The following is a 22,303-nucleotide window of genomic DNA, read 5'->3' as shown; positions in this document are numbered from 1 at the left end:
TCAGTGGATAGAGTGTCGGCCTGCGGACTGAAGGGTCCCAGGTTCGATTCCGGTCAAGGGCATGTACCTTGGCTGCGGGCACATCCCCCAGTAGGGGGTGTGCAGGAGGCAGCGGATCAATGTTTCTCTCTCATCAATATTTCTAACTCTCTATCCCTCTCCCTCCTTTCTGTAAAAAATCAATAAAATTTATTTTTAAAAAAAAAGTTTGGAAAGCACTGCTCTCATGTTTAAGTTAGACCAAAGGAGTCCAACTTAAGGGAGACTCAAGGGATATCATTAATTTTTACTCATTCATTTATTTCATAACTATTTATTGCTACCTACCATGTACAGAGCATACATTAGGCATTATATTTATGCTTCAGTTTTTGCCATCAAATAGCAGATTTTAATTATGAAGCAAAAATGAATAACAACAATACAGGGCTATGTTGGAAATAAACCTGGCTAATCAGGCTCCTGTGCGGGCAAGACATTTGATTTGGGTCTTGAAGGACGAGCAGGTGTTCCTGAGCCAGGCAGTAAAGGAAAGGGCAGTTCTTCGCAGAGAATTCGGCACACGCACATAGGACGTGAACAAAGTGCTTTGAGAGAAAAGCTGGTCGTTTCGCAGAGTTGAATGAGGCAAGTGGTGAGGTCAGACAGGCAAACCGGGGCCAAATGACGAAATCCTTCTCTGTTCCTAAGAAGATGTGCCTATGTGATGTGCAGGGTTCTTTTCTTCACACTAGGTCTTGTTTCAGAAACTTACACTGTAAGTAATGATGTCGGAGATGTGCAAGGCTGGAACCGGGAGAGATTAAAGGCTCTGGTACATGTTAGGAGACGAGTGGATGGCCAGGGGAGGTGTGGTAGTATGTGACCTTGAGTGTGACAGTGCAAATGCAAAGAAAGAGATGGAGTGGACCCCGAATTGGAGGACAAAGGGAAGAGCCAGAGAGAGAGGTGAAGAGAGATATTAACTCTAAACACACAGTTTCCAATCTGGAAGTCTAGGAGAACCATAATAACATTAATGAAAATAGGGAAATCAACAGGAGGGGTTAGTAGAGGAGCATGAAAAATATTCACAAGCTTTCACCATGTTGTTTTTGGGGTGCAGATGCGACATCCATGGAGATGAATAGGTGTAGTAAGCAGGTGAAATGCAGGTATGAAAATCACTGAAGGGGACCCTGGCCAGTATGGCTCAGTTGGTTAGAGCGTCGTTCTGTACACCGAAAGGTCCCGGGTTTGATTCCTAGTCAGGTGGGTTCAATCCTAGTCGGGATACATGCAGGAGGCAACCAATTTTTAAAAATCACTGAAGGCGTGTGGGGAGGACCTAGAGATGATAGTTAAATAGATGAGAACAGAGAAAAAAGAGAATACTGTGGAGAATAAAAGCTTGGGCGACTCCATTATTTAGAGAATGGTGTGAATCCGTCACGGAGACAAGACAACTGGAGTCCAGGGCCCCGGACTCTAAGAAAGCGAGGCTGGTTGCCACCATCACCGGGCCAGGCAGGGGCAGTAAGATTGGGAAAGGCTGCCCCGTCTATCTTATCAGTGGCCTTTAGAAAGCAGTTTCTGGAGCGTTAGAGGTAGATGCAGGTTTGTGGAATTAAGGAGTAAGGTTTTACGTAATGACCTCTTGGTTATTTACTGACCAGCTGTCTGATTTGATAGATTACTGCCTATAACTTCAAAGTCTGTCTTTTGAAGTTTGGGGATGATTTTATTTCTACCTGCGCCATGTCTTCACTAGAATAAGTGTAGGTTAAAATGAATATCCATAATTTTATACACAATAGTTTAGAATTATCTGTACTATAAAGCCGTAAACTTTTTATAGTTAGAACTATTTTTATTGTCTCATAAATACCTTTGAGTTTTATTGTTAGTTTTGTTAGTTGATTAGAACACATGTTTTTTAGAGTGTTTTAATCTTTCTCTCCCTAAATCAAAACAGTAGTGGCTTTTAAAACTGCCTGCCTTAATGATCAAGATTATTTGATTTGCCAGAACTTTTTCATAACCAAGAACTTGAACTCTCTAAACCTGAGGGCCAGCAAGTTAATATATGGCCCTGATTCATTTAAACCCTCACCTCAGGACTATTTTAATTCAGGTGAGCTTATATAAAATTCTTTAATGTGTAATGTTGAAGGCGGTGTGTAACTGGGGTGCCCCGTTTCCCAGTCTCTCCCCCAGCCCCTCTCGGGAAAATCAGGAGGCGGTGATTTAGGGGTGCATGCTGAGCTGCTTCCCAGAGGAGGGCTGGGGTCCCTGGAGTGAAGGACACCCTGAGTGACTCAGTGGGCACCCCAGCTTCTTATTCACTAATAAGGTGCCATGCCTTGGGGTTCAACCTCTTAGCCTCCACACCTCCAGGACCCCCCCTCCACCATGATTTCCTGAGACCGGGCCTTCCAGTAATCACCTTCATAGCTGCATGGCTTTCTCCATCTCCTTGTCCCTCCCCAGTGAGAAAGGGCCTTGACAGAAAGCCTCTGGCCGGCTCATCCTTTTTAGGATGCTCAGTGGTAGCAAATCTTCCTTCTTTAAAGGTGAATTTTATCTTTTCAAATGGCCACAAACCATTGAGACCCTGTTTAGAGAGAAATTCATCTGAATAATATTCTTTTTAGTCAAAAGAAGCAAAGTATGAAGGCCAGAGTGGTTTTTTGGTGGGCATGTTTTGGTACACAGGGCTGAAGGCGTCTCTAAAAGAATGTTTTGAGTAGTGACCGTTTCATTAGCAGGTGTGTCACATCAAAGGTAATGCGTGGAAAGACAGTAACAATGTGGATCTGTGCGTTCCCGTGTGCTTGCTAACAATCCAGTTGCATGTATGTGTTGTAATGACAGTACTTGTGTCCCCGCTGTTGGAATCCCCTTTCTCTTGCTTCCTTGTATCAAATCTGATCCATTCATCCTGCACAGTCTATTTCAAAAGGTCTGCTCTTCAAGAAGCTGCTCTGATTTCTGCCTGTCCCCAAGCTGGAAGTTACCCTTTCCCTCCACAGAACCTCTGCAACACTTCCTAAAATCTGTATTTCTTGCCCTGGCCAGGTAACTTAGTTGGTTAGAGCATTATCTCGACATTATCCCCATACACCAAGGTTTCCAGTTCCATCCCCAGTCAGGGGGCACATACAAGAATCAACCAATGAATGCAGAAATAGGTAGAACAACAAATTTCTCTCTCTCTCTCTCTCTCTCTCTCTCTCTCAAAAAGAATCAATGAAAAAATTAAAGCAATAAAGTCTGTGTTTTTTGCATGATGCTTAGCACTTTCTACCTTACAAAGCAGTTCCTTATTCACTTCAGCAAATATTTATGAGGCACCTAGCCTGTTTCAGGCACTGGGCCACATTGCTGGTGGCATTAGAAGAGTTTTACTCAGTGGATAGAGCATCAACCCTTGGACTGAAGGGTCTCTCAGGTTCGATTCCGGTCAAGGGCATGTACCTCGGTTGCAGGCTCGATACCTGGCTCTGGTCCGGGTCAATGTGGGAGGCAACCAATGGATGGTCCCTCGCACATCGATGTTTCTCTCTTTCTGTCTCTTGCCCTCCCACTATCTCTAAAAAAATCAATGGAAAAAATATCCTCAGGTGAGGGTTAACAAAACAAAACAAAAAATATGAATAATGAGTGGCTCTTCAGAGCCCAGGCTAGGATGACAAACCTGAATTCACAGACAAATGCAGGTGTTCCTTGTAATAGAGATACAGGACGTTTTCTCTTAGGAGAGCCCCAGAAAACCTACAAAAGAAGAGAACTGTGAGCTGAATCTTGAAGGATATTTAAGAATTTTCCTGATAGTAAATTGAAGAAGAGCCTTCCAAACAAAGGCACAGCCCAGCTGAGCAAAGATACAAAGGCCTACAGCCAAGTGCCCGTAGTCGGGGAGCACAGAAGTCTCCTCGCCCCAAGGCTGGAGCTCATTGAAAGAAGAGTCCTTCTCCCGTTCCGCTGGGATCTGCAGCAGTGGCTGGCCCAGGGCCTTAAACACACACCAAGTCCAAACACATTTGCTAAACTGAACTTGTTAGTTTGTAATCACAGTTCTTCAAAGTGGAATTTTCATAGTATTATTCCATTACCTATACAGATTGTGTCCGTTGCTCAAAAGCCATATAAGTCATATTTTTCCTTGTACCAAATGATGGTAATAGAAATGAGCAATGTATTTTATTATAAGGGCATATTGGTTACCAGTGCCTCCCCTGCACCTGCCACCTGCATGCCCCCTATTCCCAGTTGGTATAAACTCGGGAAATGCATGTAATATTAGATTAAGCAAAAAGATTTTCTTGAGAAGGAATAAGGGAAAGGTGCAGATTGTGTTCTGAAGTTAAAACAAATTCTTAATATAACACAGAGTCAAGGCCAGACCATAGTGTGTTGTTCCAGGTTGCACCCTTGATGCAAGCTAGGCTAATAACAGACCTTTTCCCAGACCCACCAGTAAGCGCCAATTAACCTTTCCTGTAGTTTTTGGAACTGAAATCGAGACAAAAGTTACTGTGTTAGTATGCCTTAACTGTAATGCTCAGCAGATATTGGTGCTTTTATTTTTTCCTAAAAAAATAAGATAGAAAACAGAGCCAAATGTAAATCAACTTTATAACAGCTATTATTTTGCCTCCTCACCCCCATCTCTGCCATCTACCAAGTATGGATAATTTGAATAATACAAGAGTTTCTTTATGACCCTAAAATCTGAAAGAAAATCGAAAACTTTAATTCAATGAAGTTCGGACCTAGGCCTTTCTGTCCAAATAAAGTAATTGTCCAGATAATTCAAGCCACATGTCAGTCGCTCTGGGTCTTCATATAACTGTTGGCTCTCTGTGGTTTGTCTCTTTGGTGAGTATACTCTGCTATCTTTAACTCTGGAATATTTTCCCATGGAAAATTAATTTTATCTTTCCTTTTATTTTATGAGAAATTTTATTTTCAAGCTGCCAATGCTGGCAGACAAGAAGAAAAGACGATCTGGAAATTCCAGATTTAGTTCTGATAGCAGGAGCAAAGCAAGGCCAAACTAATAATTGGAACTACTCATCAAGACAATTTATGCAAAATAGCTGGATGGCTTAAGCAAATTAGAAAGTGTTCAATATATTCTTCTGGACTCTGCTCTGAGGGCGTGGTCAGCTTTCATCACACATTTCTACTTTTCGTTAAACAGAAATCACCACCTATGTTTTATGAAGGGCCACATTCAATACATCAATTAGAAGAACAACGAACATAAAAACAAAGTTACCAGTTTCCACAAACTATTATAGACTGTGTACATTATTCCCAGACGGTTTCCAACCTAAGAGTATTTTTCCTTCTCTGAAGGGATTTTTTTCTTGTTCTTTTTTCATCTACTGCCATAGCTCACATCCCTCCAGGTCATCAAAAACATGGCTTACAGAGATCATGGGAGGGTGGGGACCACTAGAAGAGTGAGGCGACTGGAAGTCATTGATGAAGTCATGAGATTTGGAGTCTTCCTTACCTCCCTCTTTACTTCTATAAGGGTGTTTGGAGTCTTGCCTCTGAAGAAAAGTGATCCCACGTTTCCTTCAGATTGTGGGACCATCTTTTTATTGGACTGCATGGACGTATCGTTGGGAGTGGTGTTCTGTTGCCACAGATGAAATGGGAAATATTCCCTAAGTGGACTTTTTAAAAAATATTAATAAACCCATGCTTAAAATATAATACAGCATTTTATTGTTGTATTTTTAACAATTCTGTTTCCTTGGAAAGGCCCACAGAAACTTTGTTTTCATTGGCAGAAGAAGTCTCAAAATTATAGGAAGTGATAAAAATAAGAGAATAGAAACTAAAGTCATAAATTCACTTTGGCTTATACTTTATGTTGTACAGGATGATCATCCATTAATCTTTTTTCCTTGATTATAGTTGTTTTCCAGTAACAGTGTGATATCCAGACCTAGCTGGTTTGGCTCAGTAGATAGAGCGTCAGCCTGCAGATGGAAGGGTCCCAGGTTCGATTCCGGTCAAAAACACATGCCTGGGTTGCGGGTTCAATCCCCAGTGGGGGGCATGCAGGAGGCAGCCAATCAATGATTCTCACTCATCATTGATGTTTCTATCTCTCTCTCCCACTCCCTTCCTCTCTGAAATCAATGAAAATATATTTTTTAAGTGTGATATCAATATGAATGTAAAATTTGCAAATACAGAAATTTACAAATTTGGAAATGTATCAATTTGACTCAGTTCTTGATCAAACTATATCTTTCAGAAAATAGAAAGCAACTTGTTTTGACATCGAAACCATAAACAAACCCCAAATCACGAATTTGCAAAGCATTTCTTGCTGTTATGCAAACTTTCTGATTTATGTATATAGAAAGTTAGTTTTGGGTTCTGAAACTGATAGTTCTTGCCTGTAAGCCAGCGGTTCTCAACCTGTGGGTCGCAACCCCTTTGGCGGTCGAACGACCCTTTCACAGGGGTCACCTAAGACCATCCTGCATATCAGATATTTACATTATGATTCCTAACAGTAGCAACATTACAGTTATGAAGTAGCAACGAAAATAATTTTATGGTTGGGGGTCACCACAACATGAGGAACTGTATTGAAAGGGTCAGAAGGTTGAGAACCACTGCTTTAAGCCCTCCCTCCTATTTTGGTATATGAGAAGTTAATCATCCTCTTATTTTTCTCATATTACACAGAACCATTTGAGATTCATTTTCTTTGGTAAAATCAATAAAACAGCATTTGAAAAAAATGAGCGGTTATAAAACATTGTGAATTCCTGTAGTTTTAGCATGGTAATGTAAGTGTATCTGTGATTAAAATGGTTTGGAGATTTTTAAACTGCTTTAAAGTCTGTAAGTGGGCACATGTCAACTGTCACTGATACCAGGTGATTAGCGGGCCAGGATGGCTTCAGGGTGGACAGCTAAAGAGAGAATATAACCAAGAAACAGAAGACAGCTGTGTGTGTGTTGGGCGGGGCGGGGGGGGGGGGGGTGGGGGGAAGCTGGACATGAGGAAAGGATGGGGGCAGGAGTGGTAAAACCCAAAAACAGCACCACCACATGTCAGCTGCTTTATTTTGCAGTTTTATCTGTGCTCTCCACAAATATTTAAAGACAGGTGGCTCAAAACATTACTATCACTAAGCTCATTTTATAGAAAAAAACATCAATAAAAGCTCGGTGATAAGAAACACAATCCACTAGTTCCAAGACACTGTCACGTGTTATTTTTATTTTCTTGTTCTCTGCTTTTTCAAAAAATTGTAAAAGCATAGGCCAATATATAGGTTGCCTGACCTCTTCTCAGAGTTGGAGATTAATGTTATTTAGATCTACGTCTCTCCCATGCTGAGAACCAACCCCTCAGTGTCTCTCGTAGAACTTCTGTTCTCTACAAAGCACTGGATGGTGTGGCCACAGCAGCCTGTCCTGGGCCCACTCTCCTGAGGAGAGATGGCCACACCCTCCGGTGTGCCCCCAGTGTCCTTGGCTCATGTGACACATGGCACATGTCCAGCTGCATCTGCAGTTAACTTATTTATATACTTCACACTCCCACTGGGTTATAAGCTTCTTAACAAATAGGATGCATGCCTCCTTCTTCATCATATCCCAGGTCCTTGCAAGATAGACCTCGGTAAATTTGTTGGATGAACTGACAAATGAGCCCAACTTATTCTAATTCACTTTTCAACCCATCTATTAAAGAGTTAGAGCTATGGTTGGCAAACTGCGGCTCTTTGGCCTCTTGAGCGTGGCTCTTCCTAAGCCTTAGGAGTACCCTAATTAAGTTAATAACAATGTACCTACCTATATAGTTTAAGTTTAAAAAATTTGGCTCTCAAAAGAAATTTCAATCTGTTGATATTTGGCTCTGTTGAATAATGAGTTTGCCGACTACTGAGTTAGAGTCTATTTAGACCAAATCATCTGATGCCCTAATTTGTTGGGTTTGAAAAAATCTTAGAATTTGAAGTGTGAAAGTTGAAAATCTCCAATTTAATTATTAAGCAGAAAATCTTAGGTGGGAAACTTCTCTCTGTAGCTGATAGTTGTGTGTGTGTGTGTGTGTGTGTGTGTGTGTTTTTACTTAAGCAGCAGTGTTTCACATTTTGCTTAATTTTGTCACAAAGACATAAAACCTCTGTCTAAAAGTACCGATATTCTGCTTTGTACAAACTCAACAAAATGGAAAATTGGAGTCCTTTTTGTAGATTATTTAGATCCAAAGCTAGACTGCACCCAAATTAGCTGGGTAACTAATGCAATGGTGTCTGTCGTTGGGGATAGAAATGGGTTGTTAAGTACATGTGTAATTGCCAACAGAAAAACAATGTGGAGATTTCATTTAAGAACTAGAAGTACTTTCCCTTTCAGAATAAAATCTAAATTATAAGGTAATAAAATCAGTAATTATTTCAAGTGACATTTAATGAAAAAGTCGATGCACATTGGTACATAAATACATTACATGTAATATATATAATTTTTATATAATGTATTTGTATAAAGCAAAAAAAGGCAAGCTTTCCACATGTCACGTACAATGGTTTCATTATCTGGTAGTTATAGTTCGTATATTTAACATCAGAGGACGCAGCTGTTCCCGGGACAGTTGAAATTAATTTAGAGAAAGACATTTGCAGACATTTTTTGAAGTCTTTTGTGCCCCCTCCAAAAAAAAGTATATAATCAAACATCTGCTCTCAAAATTAATCTTAATAGAGCTTTCAAAAGCAGCATTTTTAGATTTTGTGCTGTGTTCTTGCAACATGAGTGAACTTTTGTCCCCTGAATATGGTCACTTAGAATCAGAAATGTGCTGCTTTTCTTTTTTTAGGTTGTAAGCCATTATTAACATGACTTGAATAAAATGTTGTTTTTTCCATTTTTTTTTTTTTTAGTCTGGGGCTCTAAGGTACTCGAGACTCATTTCATCAACCTAATGAAGTCGTGTCTTTAAAAGCATTTGGGGGCGGAGGGAGTCCCGGCTGCTGAACCAAGGTTGAGTCTCCCTCCAGGTCCCTCCCCTTTCCTTTCCAATCCACGTGACCTGTGCCAGTCCCAGGCTATCACAATCCTGTAGGTCCTGAGCTTTTAGATGTATAATTCTACGCCATAGAAATACCATTAAAGTAATTGTCAGGGTAAAACATACCAGGAAAGAATTTTTTATTAAGAAAGGGGTTCTTTTAGAAGGACCAGAAATATTTGGGTAATTTATAAGTAAACAGCATCTTTTTAATGTCTTAGTTTTATTCTGCATGGGAAATCTGACCCGTACCGTGGCCTCTGTCCTGAGAAATTAATGCACTCTGCAGGCTAATGAGATGTTGCCCTGTGACTCTCCCAGGACTCTCTCAGGTTCCTGGAGCCCTGGTCTCAGCACCTCCAGACAATCTGCCCTTCTGAAGTGATCCTTCTAATATCCCTACACAGACCTAACGGAGTGTGAGCCGTGCCAAGCCTGCCTCTCCCAGTGCGCCTTTCCCGCTTAACTCTGCTTCCCACGGGGCCTCCATCTCACTGAGGATGAGCAGCAGTGGACCCTCAACAGGCAACTGAGGCTGCAGGCCCTGATCTGAGCCACTGCTTCCTGTTCAGTCTAGTCAACCTGGGGCGTTAGCTCTGCCATGAGAGTTTCTCTCTAAGAGGAAACCACAGTGAGAGGCAATGCCCTTACGTCACAGCTATCCCCAGCAGGGGAATTAGGTCTCCATCCCAGAACAGCTTGAGCAATAGGCAGGGAACCAAGGTTTAGTTGCAAGATCCCATTACTGGAACCTGTGGGTACTCGGGAAAAATGGGGAAGGCAGGAGACCAGTTTCCAGATCCAGAGCACAGGGTCACAGCAAACCAGCATCAACGGTGACTTGATGCTGAGGTACCAGTGTCAACACCTAAGACTTCCTTTTGGGTTTTGTTTTTTTTTTATTATTGATTTCAGAGAGGAAGGGAGAGGGAGAAAGAGATAGAAACATCAATGATGAGAGAGAATCATTGATAAGTTGCCTCCTGCACACCCCCTACTGGGGATCGAGCCCACAACCTGGGCATGTTCCCTTGACCAGATCAAACCCAGGACCCTTCCGTCCACAGGCAGGCTTTCTATCCACTGAGCCAAACCAGCTAGGACAATACCCAAGACTTCTTATGTCCTCAGAGGATGAAGCCTGGTTCCAGGGTGGCTGTAGGCGCTGGTCAGCTGCTTAGGCGATAGAGGGATAGAGCGAGCTGTAGTGGAGATAAAAATGAAGCCAGTTTCACACCAACTCCAAGAGGCCCATGAGCAACACTACATACCTGGTATGTCTTCAGGTAGCCCATACCTCTGGTTCTTTCATTTGACTAGTGACTCGTTTTTTTAAAAGTCTGAATATGGTATAAAAGATTTCCCTGAAGAAGGCTTTAATTTGTAAATAATTTTTGAGCTATAATTAGCATATAACATTATATTCGTTTTAGGTGTACAACATGATTTGAAATTTGTATATATTGCAAAACAATCACCACAATAAGTCTAGTTAGCATCCATCCAACATGTAATTACAATTTTTTCTAGTGATAAGAACTTTTAAAATGTACTCTCTTAGCAACTTTCAACTATACAATACAGAGTTATTAACTATAGTCACATCCCCAGGACTTACTTATTTTATAACTGAAAGTTTGTACCTTTGACACCCTTCACCCATTTCCCCTGCACCCCCACCTCAGGCAACCACCGATCCTGAAGAAGGTTTTAGAATCAAGCAGGTATGTGCTTGAGTTATGCATCTGCCACTTTCTGGCCGTTTAATATTGGGTCAGCCTTTCTGATTTCCTGCTTTATTTTCTGGAAAGAAAGGATTTCAATACAGTTCTGGTAATACTGTTGTGATGACTATAATCAATCTCAGCACATAGAATGGTTTTCCCAAACCTGTCAGCACATTGGAATCGCCCAGAGCAGTAGTCGGCAAACCGCGGCTCATGAGCCACATGTGGCTCTTTGGCCCCTTGAGTGTGGCTCTTCCACAAAATACCACGTGCGGGCGCACAGGTACAGTGCGATTGAAACTTCATGGCCCATGCGCAGAAGTCGGTTTTCGGTCTGGGGGAGTCTATTTTGAAGAAGTGGCGTTAGAAGAAGTGGGGGGTGTCGGTCGGTCAGGCTACGGGAGAGGCAGCGGGCCGCTGAATACGCAGCGCGGGGGAGGCACACACGATTCATGCATGAGTTGAGTGAGCCAGTCAGTCAGCAGTCTCATTGTGCAGTGGTTAGTGCTAGTCGCGTCCGCAAATCGCGTGCGGGTGACAAAAGTACCTACTCGAAGCATAAAGTTACCTGTATTTTTCCAACCAGCTGCAAATCCTACAGGTATTTTTGTCATCAATTTAAGAATTATAATTCTTTTGTGTTGGTGACTTTATTATTATAAAACGAAACATTTTTTAGGTGCCCTGTTTGAGATGGTTACAAAGAAGAAGCAAAGAAAAATGGAAGACGAAAACCGTGAATTTAAAGTTGAATGTACCTACCTGTATAGTTTAAGTTTAAAAAATTTGGCTCTCAAAAGAAATTTCAATCGTTGTACTGTTGATATTTGGCTCTGTTGACTAATGAGTTTGCCGACCACTGGCCTAGAGAGCTTCAAAAAACCCGATGCCTGTGTCCCACCTCCCCGGAGAGTGTTTCTGCAACATGGCCCGGGTTTTGGAATTTCTCAGAGATTCCCAGATGATGCTAAGGTTCAGACAAGTTTGGCATCGAGACTGGCAAATGCCTGTCCTATAATGAACATTGAATATATGTTAAATGAATGGAAACAATTAGTGCCTGACCCATACTAGACTTTCCAGAATGTTTGGCTGCCTTCCCTTCCCTGCCCATCTCCCCTCTGTTTTTATTGGAACGTCTGAAGACTTAACGTTGGGTGTGATTCCAGTGGATGTGGCTGTCACTCATGGGTAGGCACATGCGCAGAAGGCTGTGGTATCGCGTGCTGTGATGCCCTACAGGAGGAGGAGAAGAGAAAGAAGCCACCGCGCTGCCAGGGGCGGCCCACAGAGCTCCTGTTAAGGGAATATCTAATGAGTTTGCTTTCAAGTGCACTGTACACAGCAAAGCCCCGGAATGCTAATTACAAAGTCCCCTTGGAAACCAGAGCCTAGTTTTGTGCTCTCCCTGCGGCTGATCCTGGCATGAGCCCGAACGCACAAAGGATAAGCCGAAGGCAGAGTTTCAGCTGGTCCTGAGTTCTCTTATTTTTTGGCTTTTATATGCAACATTTGTTGCAGTAAATCCTTTGTTTAGTGTTCCTGGGTCGGCCATCTGAACGTATCAAAGTTCCAAAAAGTTGAATATGTGGCTTATTGGTTTCAGTGTCCTTTTATGGCTCGTGGAGAGCGGCTCTGAATTCTGAGAGCCAGGGGGCCATGTAAATCACTGCGATTTAGAAGCCAGCGTCGTCTCTCCTTTCCACAAATAGGAGAGCTGTAAAGCTGCCTGGTTTCAGACGGGGGAGAAAGGGCTGTCCTTTCACTGACTACTTGAGTTATTATGTGCTTATGAGTAAAAGCAATACTCAGTGTCTGGAGCTGAGGGCTGGGATATTGTTTGATGCGCAAAGCTTATCTTTTATGCTCTTTATGATTCAGAGCAAAGTCTCACATTTCACCTCAGTAACACAATAGAAACATTTAAGATACCTTTTTTTTTTTTAAAGGTCAGTCTCAAGAACTGTGTGATCACTTTCTGCTTGACCCGAAAATCCTGATGGAGTCAGGCTGGTTTTCCTTAGAAACAAAACCCATCACATATTATTCCTTCAGGAGGTGAGATCTCCAGCCTGCTCGGTTTTTAAGATCTGCATTATGAATAGAGAAGAATCTTTTTGTACATGTATTTTTCAATCATAGTTGACATACCATATTATATTCGTTTCAGGTGTACAGCAGAGGGATTAGACATCTATATGCCTTACCAAGTGATCACTCTGGTATATCTAATATCCATCTGGCATAGTTATAACAGCATTACTGACTACATTCCCTCTGCTCTATTTTACATCCCCATGACTATTTTTGTAACTGGCAATTTTTACTAAGAGAATTTTTATTTCAAGGTAATTCTACACATAATAGGGACCATGTAAACACTTTGAAAATCATGTGGGGTTTTTTGTTGCTTTTTTTGTTTGTTTTTTTTATTAATATATTTTATTGATTTTTTACAGAGAGGAAGGGAGAGAGATAGAGAGTTAGAAACATCGATGAGAGAGAAACATCGATCAGCTGCCTCCTGCACATCTCCCACTGGGGATGTGCCTGCAACCCAGGTACATGCCCCCAACCGGAATTGAACCTGGGACCTTTCAGTCCGCAGGTCGACGCTCTATCCACTGAGCCAAACCGGTTTCGGCTGTTGTTTGTTTTTTAACTAAAAAACCCACAGATTAAAAACTTGACATTGACCCCTTGTAATAGTGAGTTGTTTAGGAAAATAAGGATATGCTACCTTTGTTAATATTTAGCACTATGTAATGTTTCACATATTGCATTTGGTATTGAAAACAATTGAGATAAAGCCATGTTTCCATCACTCTTTTTAAATTTCTTACTTTTTTTCATCCAAAAAAAATTGGTCAGTCTCAAGAACTGTGTGACCATTGGGAAAAAATATTCCTTATCCTAGGAATACAGTGTTCTTCTTCAGAATTTAAAAGTAAAATGGTATGTAAGACAGCTTTATTGTGTATGTGTTTCTCTCCTACCAGTTTCAAGCCGCAATCCTCTCGAAGTGATAAAACAAATCCCTCTATTGTCTATCACCTTTTACTGCCATTTCAATTAGTTACAACAAGGGTTGCACTTCACATAGCAAAGAAAGTAAGACTAAGCATAGATATCGCAGCATTTAGTTGGCTCGTTAAACCTCAGCATTAGAGGAGCCAAATCCTCAGGTGGGTCCTGGTCCCTGGCCACCTTCAGGCACGACAGCATCCAGGTCACACGTGGTCCTTGCTTGGGGGATCAGTGTGAGGAATAATACTAGAAAAATGAGTTCCAGAGAAAGGATTTCAGTATCTCTTTCTTCAGTTGCACAAGAAGGTTCAAAAACATCTAATACTCACTGAATACTTTTCAACATTCTCTCGCTCTTTGGTGGTGGCAATTCCCAGTGTCCCAAAAAAGGGAATCCTCTTACGAGTTGGACCACTTTTTTCTTATGCTTCTCCATTGGCAAAAGGCTCCGTTTCCTTCATACTCTGAACTTTGGACATGAATTTGTGAGTATGGCTTTGTTTGCCTCTGAGTTAGCAGCGTGAATCCAGGGTGTGGAGTTTCTACTGACAGGTCTGGACAGCTGAGTCATGCTCCATGTTCTCAAGGTGAACCCTCTCTGGGTCCCAGGTCGTCCCAAACAGACCCATGATGTACAAGCGCACCTCTGGGGTGCCCTTTGTGAGTCTTGCACCCCAATTCCTCATTGGCAACATTGGTTGTAAGTGACATTAACAAAATCCCAGTGCTGGGAAAGGACATCAGTTTCAACACAGTGCTTTCCATCTGCTCTCTCCCACAGGGTCCAGTGGCCTCAGCCGCAGCCACGTTGTCTGCCCTCTCCCCTGGGCCTGGCCTTCCTCCACCCCCGCCTCCTCCGCCTCCTCCCGGGCCACCTCCACTTTTTGAGAATGAAGGCAGCAAAGAGCAGTCCTCCCCTTCACGCTCAGCTTTATTTGCACAACTGAACCAAGGGGAGGCCATTACGAAAGGTGAGAAATATCAGCTCTCACCTTGGAGCTGTTTCCCTGGAGGCACACAGATCCCCTAGAGCCCACAATGATGGCTGCACCCTTCCATCCCAGTCCCCAGCACACAGGGAGCTGCTGCGGGGAAGGCAGGAGCCTGCGGTGTCTTCATCTCGGGGTAGATGGACTCAGTGGGTGGACCAGAAAGAACTCAGAGACCCTAGGTTCTAAATCGACCACTGCACGCTGCCTCAACACTTCAGCCCCTGATGTTACGGCACCATCTACAACCCAGGCATCGAGATCAAGTGAAATAAAAATAACAAATGACAAACAATAGCACCTGTGTCCTCAATCCTTGCACAGGCTTGTCAAGGAATCATATCATTGAACTACTTTCTCCTCACAGTAAACAGTTAATTTTTTTAAAAATCATACAACATTTAATAAAGTCCTGTTGCCAAACGCCTTATGCAAATGTAGTTTTGCATGGGTAATAGGAATCATAGTATAAGTGTCCCTATGAACTAGGATGGCAGTTAAGAACCCAAAATTCTGAATTTTTCTCTGGCTTCAACTAGCTGCACTTTCTCATCTGGAGAGTAAGGGAATGGATCTGTAACCCTAAATGATCCTGTACTCTGACTTATACTCACTGGAATGCCCTTACCTTTTGGCTGTTGGGCGGAATGATTTAGCCATGGGAGAAAAAAATCAAGTGATCCATTTTGGCACCATGGTTTTCTTTTTGCAGAACTTTTATCTGTCATCTTATCTCCTTAAAGAAGAGGTTCCTTGGGGGCTCCAGTGGCGCAATCGGTTAGCGCGCGGTACTTATAAGAAGAGGTTCCTCAAACTGAAAAATGCTTACAGTGTTTCCATTAACTCTAACATAAACACGTCTCAAATTCTGCATATTAACCTGACTGCTATGAAAATAGCATTAAAAAAAAATTCTTGTGCTGTTTACACGTGTCACTCTAAGAAGACAGGGACATTTCCCTTTGCATAACCTACTCAGAACTGTGTCTCTGCGTTGCCTTCCCAGGGCTCCGGCACGTCACCGATGCGCAGAAGACATACAAGAACCCCAGCCTTCGGACTCAAGGAGGACAAACTGCATCTCCCACCAAAAGCCACTCTCCGGGCCCCAAGGCTCCCCAGTCACGTCCTCTTCAGAAACATGCCCCTGTGTTCGAGCTGGAAGGGAAGAAATGGAGAGTGGTGAGTGAAGCCTGTAGCCTTTATTCCTGATGCGCTCTGATGAAAGGCAAAACTGTACCAGGGCCTTAAAGATCCAAGTGAAATGGCTACACTAGAAACCAGGGCCTTTTTGGATGCTTCCATAAACATTTTTTATCATTATTTCCCATTTATTCTTTCCTTCAACTTTTAAAATTACTTTTAAATGTGGTAAAATAACGTAACACAAAATTTACCATCCTAACATTTAAGTCAGCGATTCTCAACCTGTGGGTCGCGACCCCTTTGGCAGTCAAACGACCCTTTCACAGGGGTCGCCTAAGACCATCCTGCATATCAGATATTTGCATTACGATTCATAACAGTAGCAACATTACAGTTATGAAGTAGCAACGAAAATAATTTTACGCTTGGGTCACAACATGAGGAACTGTATTTAAAGGGCCAGAAGGTTGAGAACCACTGATTTAAGTGAACAGTTCAATGGCATTAAGTACATACTTTGTGCCACCATCACCACCATCCATCCACAGAACTCTTTTCATCTTTAAAACAGAAACTCTATACCCCTTGAACACGAACTCCTCGCCCCACCCACCTCACTTCAACCCCTGGCAACCACCACTCTGCTTGCTGTCTCTATGAGTCTGACCACTCTTTCCATAAACTGTTCATCTGCGCCCCTTTCTGATCGGCTATAAAATGTTTCATTCTACCCCATTGATGGTGGTGCTGATATAACCTATCGCTTCACCCTCTACCTCCAGATGAGCAGGATCTAAAGACACATTGAATGATGCTAGTGCCCCCCTGCCAATCCCAGAGCTTCCCTAAAGATTGAGGACCAAAATCCCAGGAAAGGTTACCATGGTCTGAAAATACACTGAGATTTGCCCAACTCGTACTTGACACAGCAGATTTTGCTGCAGCATCATTAAGTCCAGACTCAGCATCCAGACTCAGCATAAAGCTCTCCCATCCCTGCTTCAGCCCCCACCCCTAACCAGGGTGCCTGATACCTGACTGTTTGCAAATTGGCACCAACCCCCCTTCCAACCAGTGGTTGCATCTGATCCCAACATTACAATGACAAAGTGAGACTTGTGGTTTGGTCTGTAAGAAAATGGTCTAGCCAAAACCAGTTTGGCTCAGTGGATAGAGCGTTGGCCTGCGGACTGAAAGGTCCCAGGTTCGATTCCGGTCAAGGCATGTGCCTGGGTTGTGGGCACATCCCCAGTGGGGGATGTGCACGAGGCAGCTGATCGATGTTTCTCTCTCATCGATGTTTCTAACTCTCTCTCTCCCTTCCTCTCTGTAAAAAATCAATAAAATATATTTTTTTTTAAAAAAAAAAGAAAAAAAAAGAAAATGGTCTAAAAGAAAGAACATATTAAAAAGCTATAATGCATGCATGCTGAGCTCCATAGTGATTTCAGTATGCAATGGATTCAATTTATCTACACATCCTTACATTTAATGTTTGCGTATGTTTTAATCGCAGGAGTACCAAGAGGACAGGAATGACCTTGTGATTTCAGAGACTGAACTGAAACAAGTGGCTTACATTTTCAAGTGCAACAAGTCTACCCTACAGATAAAAGGGAAAATAAATTCCATTACAATTGGTAGGGCAGAACTATGGCTCTATAGTTACCGTAATAAGTTGCTTGTATAAATGTGATGTGTATATTTAGTGGAGTGTTTTTTTCCTAGACAACTGTAAGAAGTTTGGTCTGGTGTTTGACAATGTGGTGGGCATTGTGGAAGTGATCAACTCCAAGGATATTCAGATGCAGGTAAGTGCCCTTTAATCCTGCTCTGCCTCCAGCATGGCTTTGCGCAGACCATTCAGTCTGCCTGCAAGAGGCCCTTCGTGTCTGCCTACAACACTCCTGTTCCCTTTCCCTCTAACACAGCTCTATCATCACCTGAAGCCCTCTCTTACTTCCTAGGCAGTGTTGATTCATCCTTTTCAATCCATTAGAATACATTCTATTGTGCACTCCAGATACTGGTTTACCACCTCTATTTCAAAAATAGCTCATTAATCTTTACAGCCCCAGAATGTGCAAAGTGCCTGCACATAGTAGGTGTCCAATAAATGTTTGATGAGTAAGAGATTTAAATGAATCAACTAATGAATGAACAAAAAAATACCAAGAGATTCTCCAAACATAATAACGCCATCCTGAAGACAATTTTTCCCCTCAGGAAACATTGATTCTGAGGAAAAGCAAGGGAGGAGGGAGGTGTTTTCTGAAGAGTCAATGAGAACAGATACACAATCTGGAAAATAAGGTTGAAATTGAATTTGAAAAACAGAAGAAAATCTGCATCCCTTTAATAATTTTGATTTAGCTGAATGAGATTTTATACTATGCAAAAAGTTAAAGGACTTCTTACCTTTGGCCAAGTATAACTTATTTCTTTGATTACACTCTTTTCATATTGCTAATTACCCCTTATTATCTGATATTTCCTAATAATGTTTGTTAAAATTTTGTTTTAGTTTTATGGATCTTTCTTGTTTTACTGGGCTTTTCATCACTGACACTTTAAAAACATTTTTTATGCCCTAACCGGTTTGGCTCAGTGGATAGAGGGTCGGCCTACGGACTCAAGGGTCCCAGGTTTGATTCCGGTCAAGGGCATGCACCTTGGTTGCAGGCACATACCCAGTGGGGAGTGTGCAGGAGGCAGCTGGTCAATGTTTTTCTCTCATCGATGTTTCTAACTCTCTATCCCTCTCCCTTCCTCTCTGTAAAAAATCAATAAAATATATTTAAAAAATAAAAACATTTTTTATTAAATGTATTGAGGTAATGTTGGTTAATAACATTAATATAAATTTCTGGGAGAACCAAGATGGCGGCATAGGTAAACACCGGAGACTGCTGCCGCAAACAACCACTTCAAAAATACAACTAAAAGACGGAACAGACATCACCCAGAACCACAGGAAAGCTGTCTGAGGAGAGACTCTTCAACTAGAAGGAAAGAGAACAGCAAACTGAGGCTCAGAGGCGGCGCAGTGTGGAAAATACAAAGGTACCGAGGTGCGCGCAGGCTGGTGGCTGAGGGCGCGGTTGTCGTTTTCAGTCGGGAGGGAGTCTCAGACTCTGGGCTCCAGATCTAGGCGAGTCTCTAGGGACTCAGACTCAGACGGGAGAAGCAGGATTGTCCGGCATCAGTTGGAATCTGAGGGCAGCTTTCTCTCCGAGGTTTGCAGCGGCTGCTGGGGTTCTGAGAAGCAGAGCCTCTGGGAACGGGACTGAGAGCAGCCATAACTGCTCCCTCCGCCCGCCCTGTTGAGCCCGCCCCGCCCAAGCCCTGCGCAGAGCCATTTGCCGGATCGCCTCAGGCAAAGGCTAGATTAGCACCTCCCCAGAGGACAGAAGTTTTCCACACAGCTGAGTCTCACAGCCAGTCAGCCTGGTGGTCAAATCCCTCTAGTATTAACTACAACAATCAAGGCTTAACTAGAACAAGACTGCGCACAAAGACCACAAGGGGGTGCACCAAGAAAGCATAAAAAATGCAGAGACAAACATGACAGAAATGGAGGATATAGAGCTAAAAAACGCAATTTTGAGGGCTTGCAAGAAACTGAGGAGAGCCTCACAAAAACTAATGAGACCCTTGATGCTACAATAAAGAAACTAGAAATTAAGCATACACAGACTGAAATAAAGAATATTATACCCAATAGCAGACCAGAGGAGCACAAGAATCAAGCCAAAGATTTGAAATGCAAAGAAGCAAAAAACACCCAACCGGAAAAGCAAAATGAAAAAAGAATCCGAAAATACGAAGATAGTGTAAGGAGCCTCTGGGACAGCTTCAAGTGCACTAATATCAGAATTATTGGGGTGCCAGAAGATGAGAGACAGCAAGATATTGAAAACCTATTTGAAGAAATAATGGCAGAAAACTTCCCCCACCTGGTGAAAGAAATGGACTTACAGGTCCAAGAAGCGCAGAGAACCCCAAAAAAAGGAATCCAAAGAGGACCACACCAAGACACATCATAATTAAAATGCCAAGAGCAAAAGACAAAGAGAGAATCTTAAAAGCAGCAAGAAAAAAACAGTCAGTTGCCTACAAGGGAGTACCCATACGACTGTCAGCTGATTTCTCAACAGAAACTTTGCAGGCCAGAAGGGAATGGCAAGAAATATTCAAAGTGATGAATACCAAGAACCTACAACCAAGATTACTTTATCCAGCAAAGCTATCATTCAGAATTGAAGGTCAGATAAAGAGCTTCACAGATAAGGAAAAGCTAAAGGAGTTCATCACCACTAAACCAGTATTATATGAAATACTGAAAGGTATCCTTTAAGAAGAGGAAGAAGAAAAAGGTAAAGATACAAATTGTGAACAACAAACATGCATCTATCAACAAGTGAATCTAAGAATCAAGTGAATAAATAATCTGATGTACAGAATGAACTGGTGATTATAATGAATCAGGGACATAGAAAGGGAATGGACTGACTATTCTTGGGGGGGAGAGGGGAATGGGAGATGCGGGAAGAGACTGGACAAAAATCATGCACCTATGGATGAGGACAGTGGGTGGGGAGTGAGGGCGGAGGGTGGGGCGGGAACTGGGAGGAGGGGAGTTATGGGGGGAAAAAAAAGAGGAACAAATGTAATCTGAACAATAAAGATTTAATTTAATAAAGAGAGAGAAAAAATAAATAAATAAAAACATTAATATAAATTTCAGATGTACAACATTATAATATAACATCTGTATACTCCATTGTTTGTTCCCCACCCAAAATCTAGTCTCCTTCTATCACTATATATGTGACCCCCTTTACCCTTTTTGCCATCTCCCCAGCCTTTTTCTCCTCTGGTAAGCATCATTCTCTTGTCTGTATCTTTCTTTGTCTGTTTTATTTGTTCATTCGCTGCTTTTGGGGTCAATAAACACAAACTGTAAAGAAAAGGACAGATGAATCTAACTACATTAAATTCAAAATTATATAGTAAAAGACATCAGACACAAAGCTGAAAGACAAGCCATGGGTGGAAAAATGACACTTGTAGATAATCAAAAAGGATTGTAACCAGAATTTATAATGTAACCAGAACTTAACACAAATCATTAAGAAAAAAAACACAATAGCCCAATAGAAAAATGGGCAAATAATATTAAGGCAATCCAGAAAAGACAAAAAAATGAATTTTTTATAAATACATGAAAATATTCATGACTCACCTAACAGAAATAGGAATACAAATTAGTACTATAATTACATATATCTTTTAACACTCAAAAGTTTTGCTTTCAGGCTGTCTTTACTTTATGAGGGACATATTAGCTGAAGCTCATGTATGTCACAACTGTGCAGCTTACGGACTGTGGTATATTAAAGTTTCATGGTACAGAGGTTGTTAAAGAAGTGCAATAATGGGACCTCTGATACCTTGGTGTTAGGAGAATAAATCTATCCCACTCACTGTGCAGAGTAAATTGGCACCATCTAATAAAGTCAAAGACATTCATAGCCTGTGCCCGATCAATTTCACTTTTAGGTTTGTACACTAAAGAAGCTCTAATACATACATCATGAGATGTGTAAAAATGTTTATTGCAGTAGCTTGCATACCAATAAAAAAACAATTTAAATGTCCACCAACTGGTAAGTGAATAAAAAAATTCTACTAATAGAATATTGTACAGTAGTTAAAATGTATGAACTATAGTTACATGTATAGAAACATAAATCTCAAAAGCAACACTGAGCAATAAATGCAAGTTACAGAATCAGACATTGGCAATGTGTCCCTTTACATAAAGATTGAAAACATGCCAAACAATACGCACATGTTAATTATGCTTATGAGGGCTCAAGGTCACTTTACCCAAGGGACTAACACAGAAGGTTATATAAACGCAGAATTCAGAAGAGTTAGTTACATCTGGAGGGAGAAAAAGGTTGGTGAATGAGGTGGTGGGTGGTAATCTTCAAAGATATTGTAAGATTACAGTCCTAAAAAAGGCAAATAAGCCAAATGCTCAACTCTGATAAAGCTGTTTGACAGGCATATCTGTATTTATATTTTTTACAAGATTTCTTCTATGTTTGAAATATATCATAATTTTTTAATGATATAGTCAAGATTTCTTAAAAAAAAATGTGGAAAGGTAAGCCATGTTATCTGTAATTCAGAGACAAGAGACATTTTACTGAATACTTTCTGAACTTTTAAGTGTTCAGACCAAGTGGATGTCATTATCTATTTAATACATTTACTACGTTGTTTTAAAAGGGCCTGGACACAGAGACAGAAAGCAGATTAGTGGTTGCCTGGGTGAGGACAGGGATTGATTGTAAATGGGCACC

General features: G+C 41.6%; 1 protein-coding gene across 1 annotated transcript in view; it reads left to right on the top strand.

The window, feature by feature from the left end:
* Positions 1-22,303, top strand: part of CAP2 (cyclase associated actin cytoskeleton regulatory protein 2) — a 141,190-nt gene that overhangs the window by 109,782 nt on the left and 9,105 nt on the right. Inside the window, exons 8-11 of the mRNA XM_070405687.1 lie at positions 14,576-14,765; positions 15,790-15,965; positions 17,446-17,569; positions 17,658-17,740. Coding sequence (XP_070261788.1) covers positions 14,576-14,765; positions 15,790-15,965; positions 17,446-17,569; positions 17,658-17,740 — 573 coding nt within the window. The remainder of the gene's footprint in view (positions 1-14,575; positions 14,766-15,789; positions 15,966-17,445; positions 17,570-17,657; positions 17,741-22,303) is intronic.

Source organism: Myotis yumanensis, unplaced genomic scaffold, assembly GCF_028538775.1.
Source record: "Myotis yumanensis isolate MYYU_CA2020_CCGP unplaced genomic scaffold, mMyoYum1.0.hap1 SCAF_2, whole genome shotgun sequence".
NCBI lineage: Eukaryota > Metazoa > Chordata > Mammalia > Chiroptera > Vespertilionidae > Myotis > Myotis yumanensis.
Note: the sequence above shows the minus strand (reverse complement) of the source record. Positions and strands in the feature narration are given on the sequence as shown.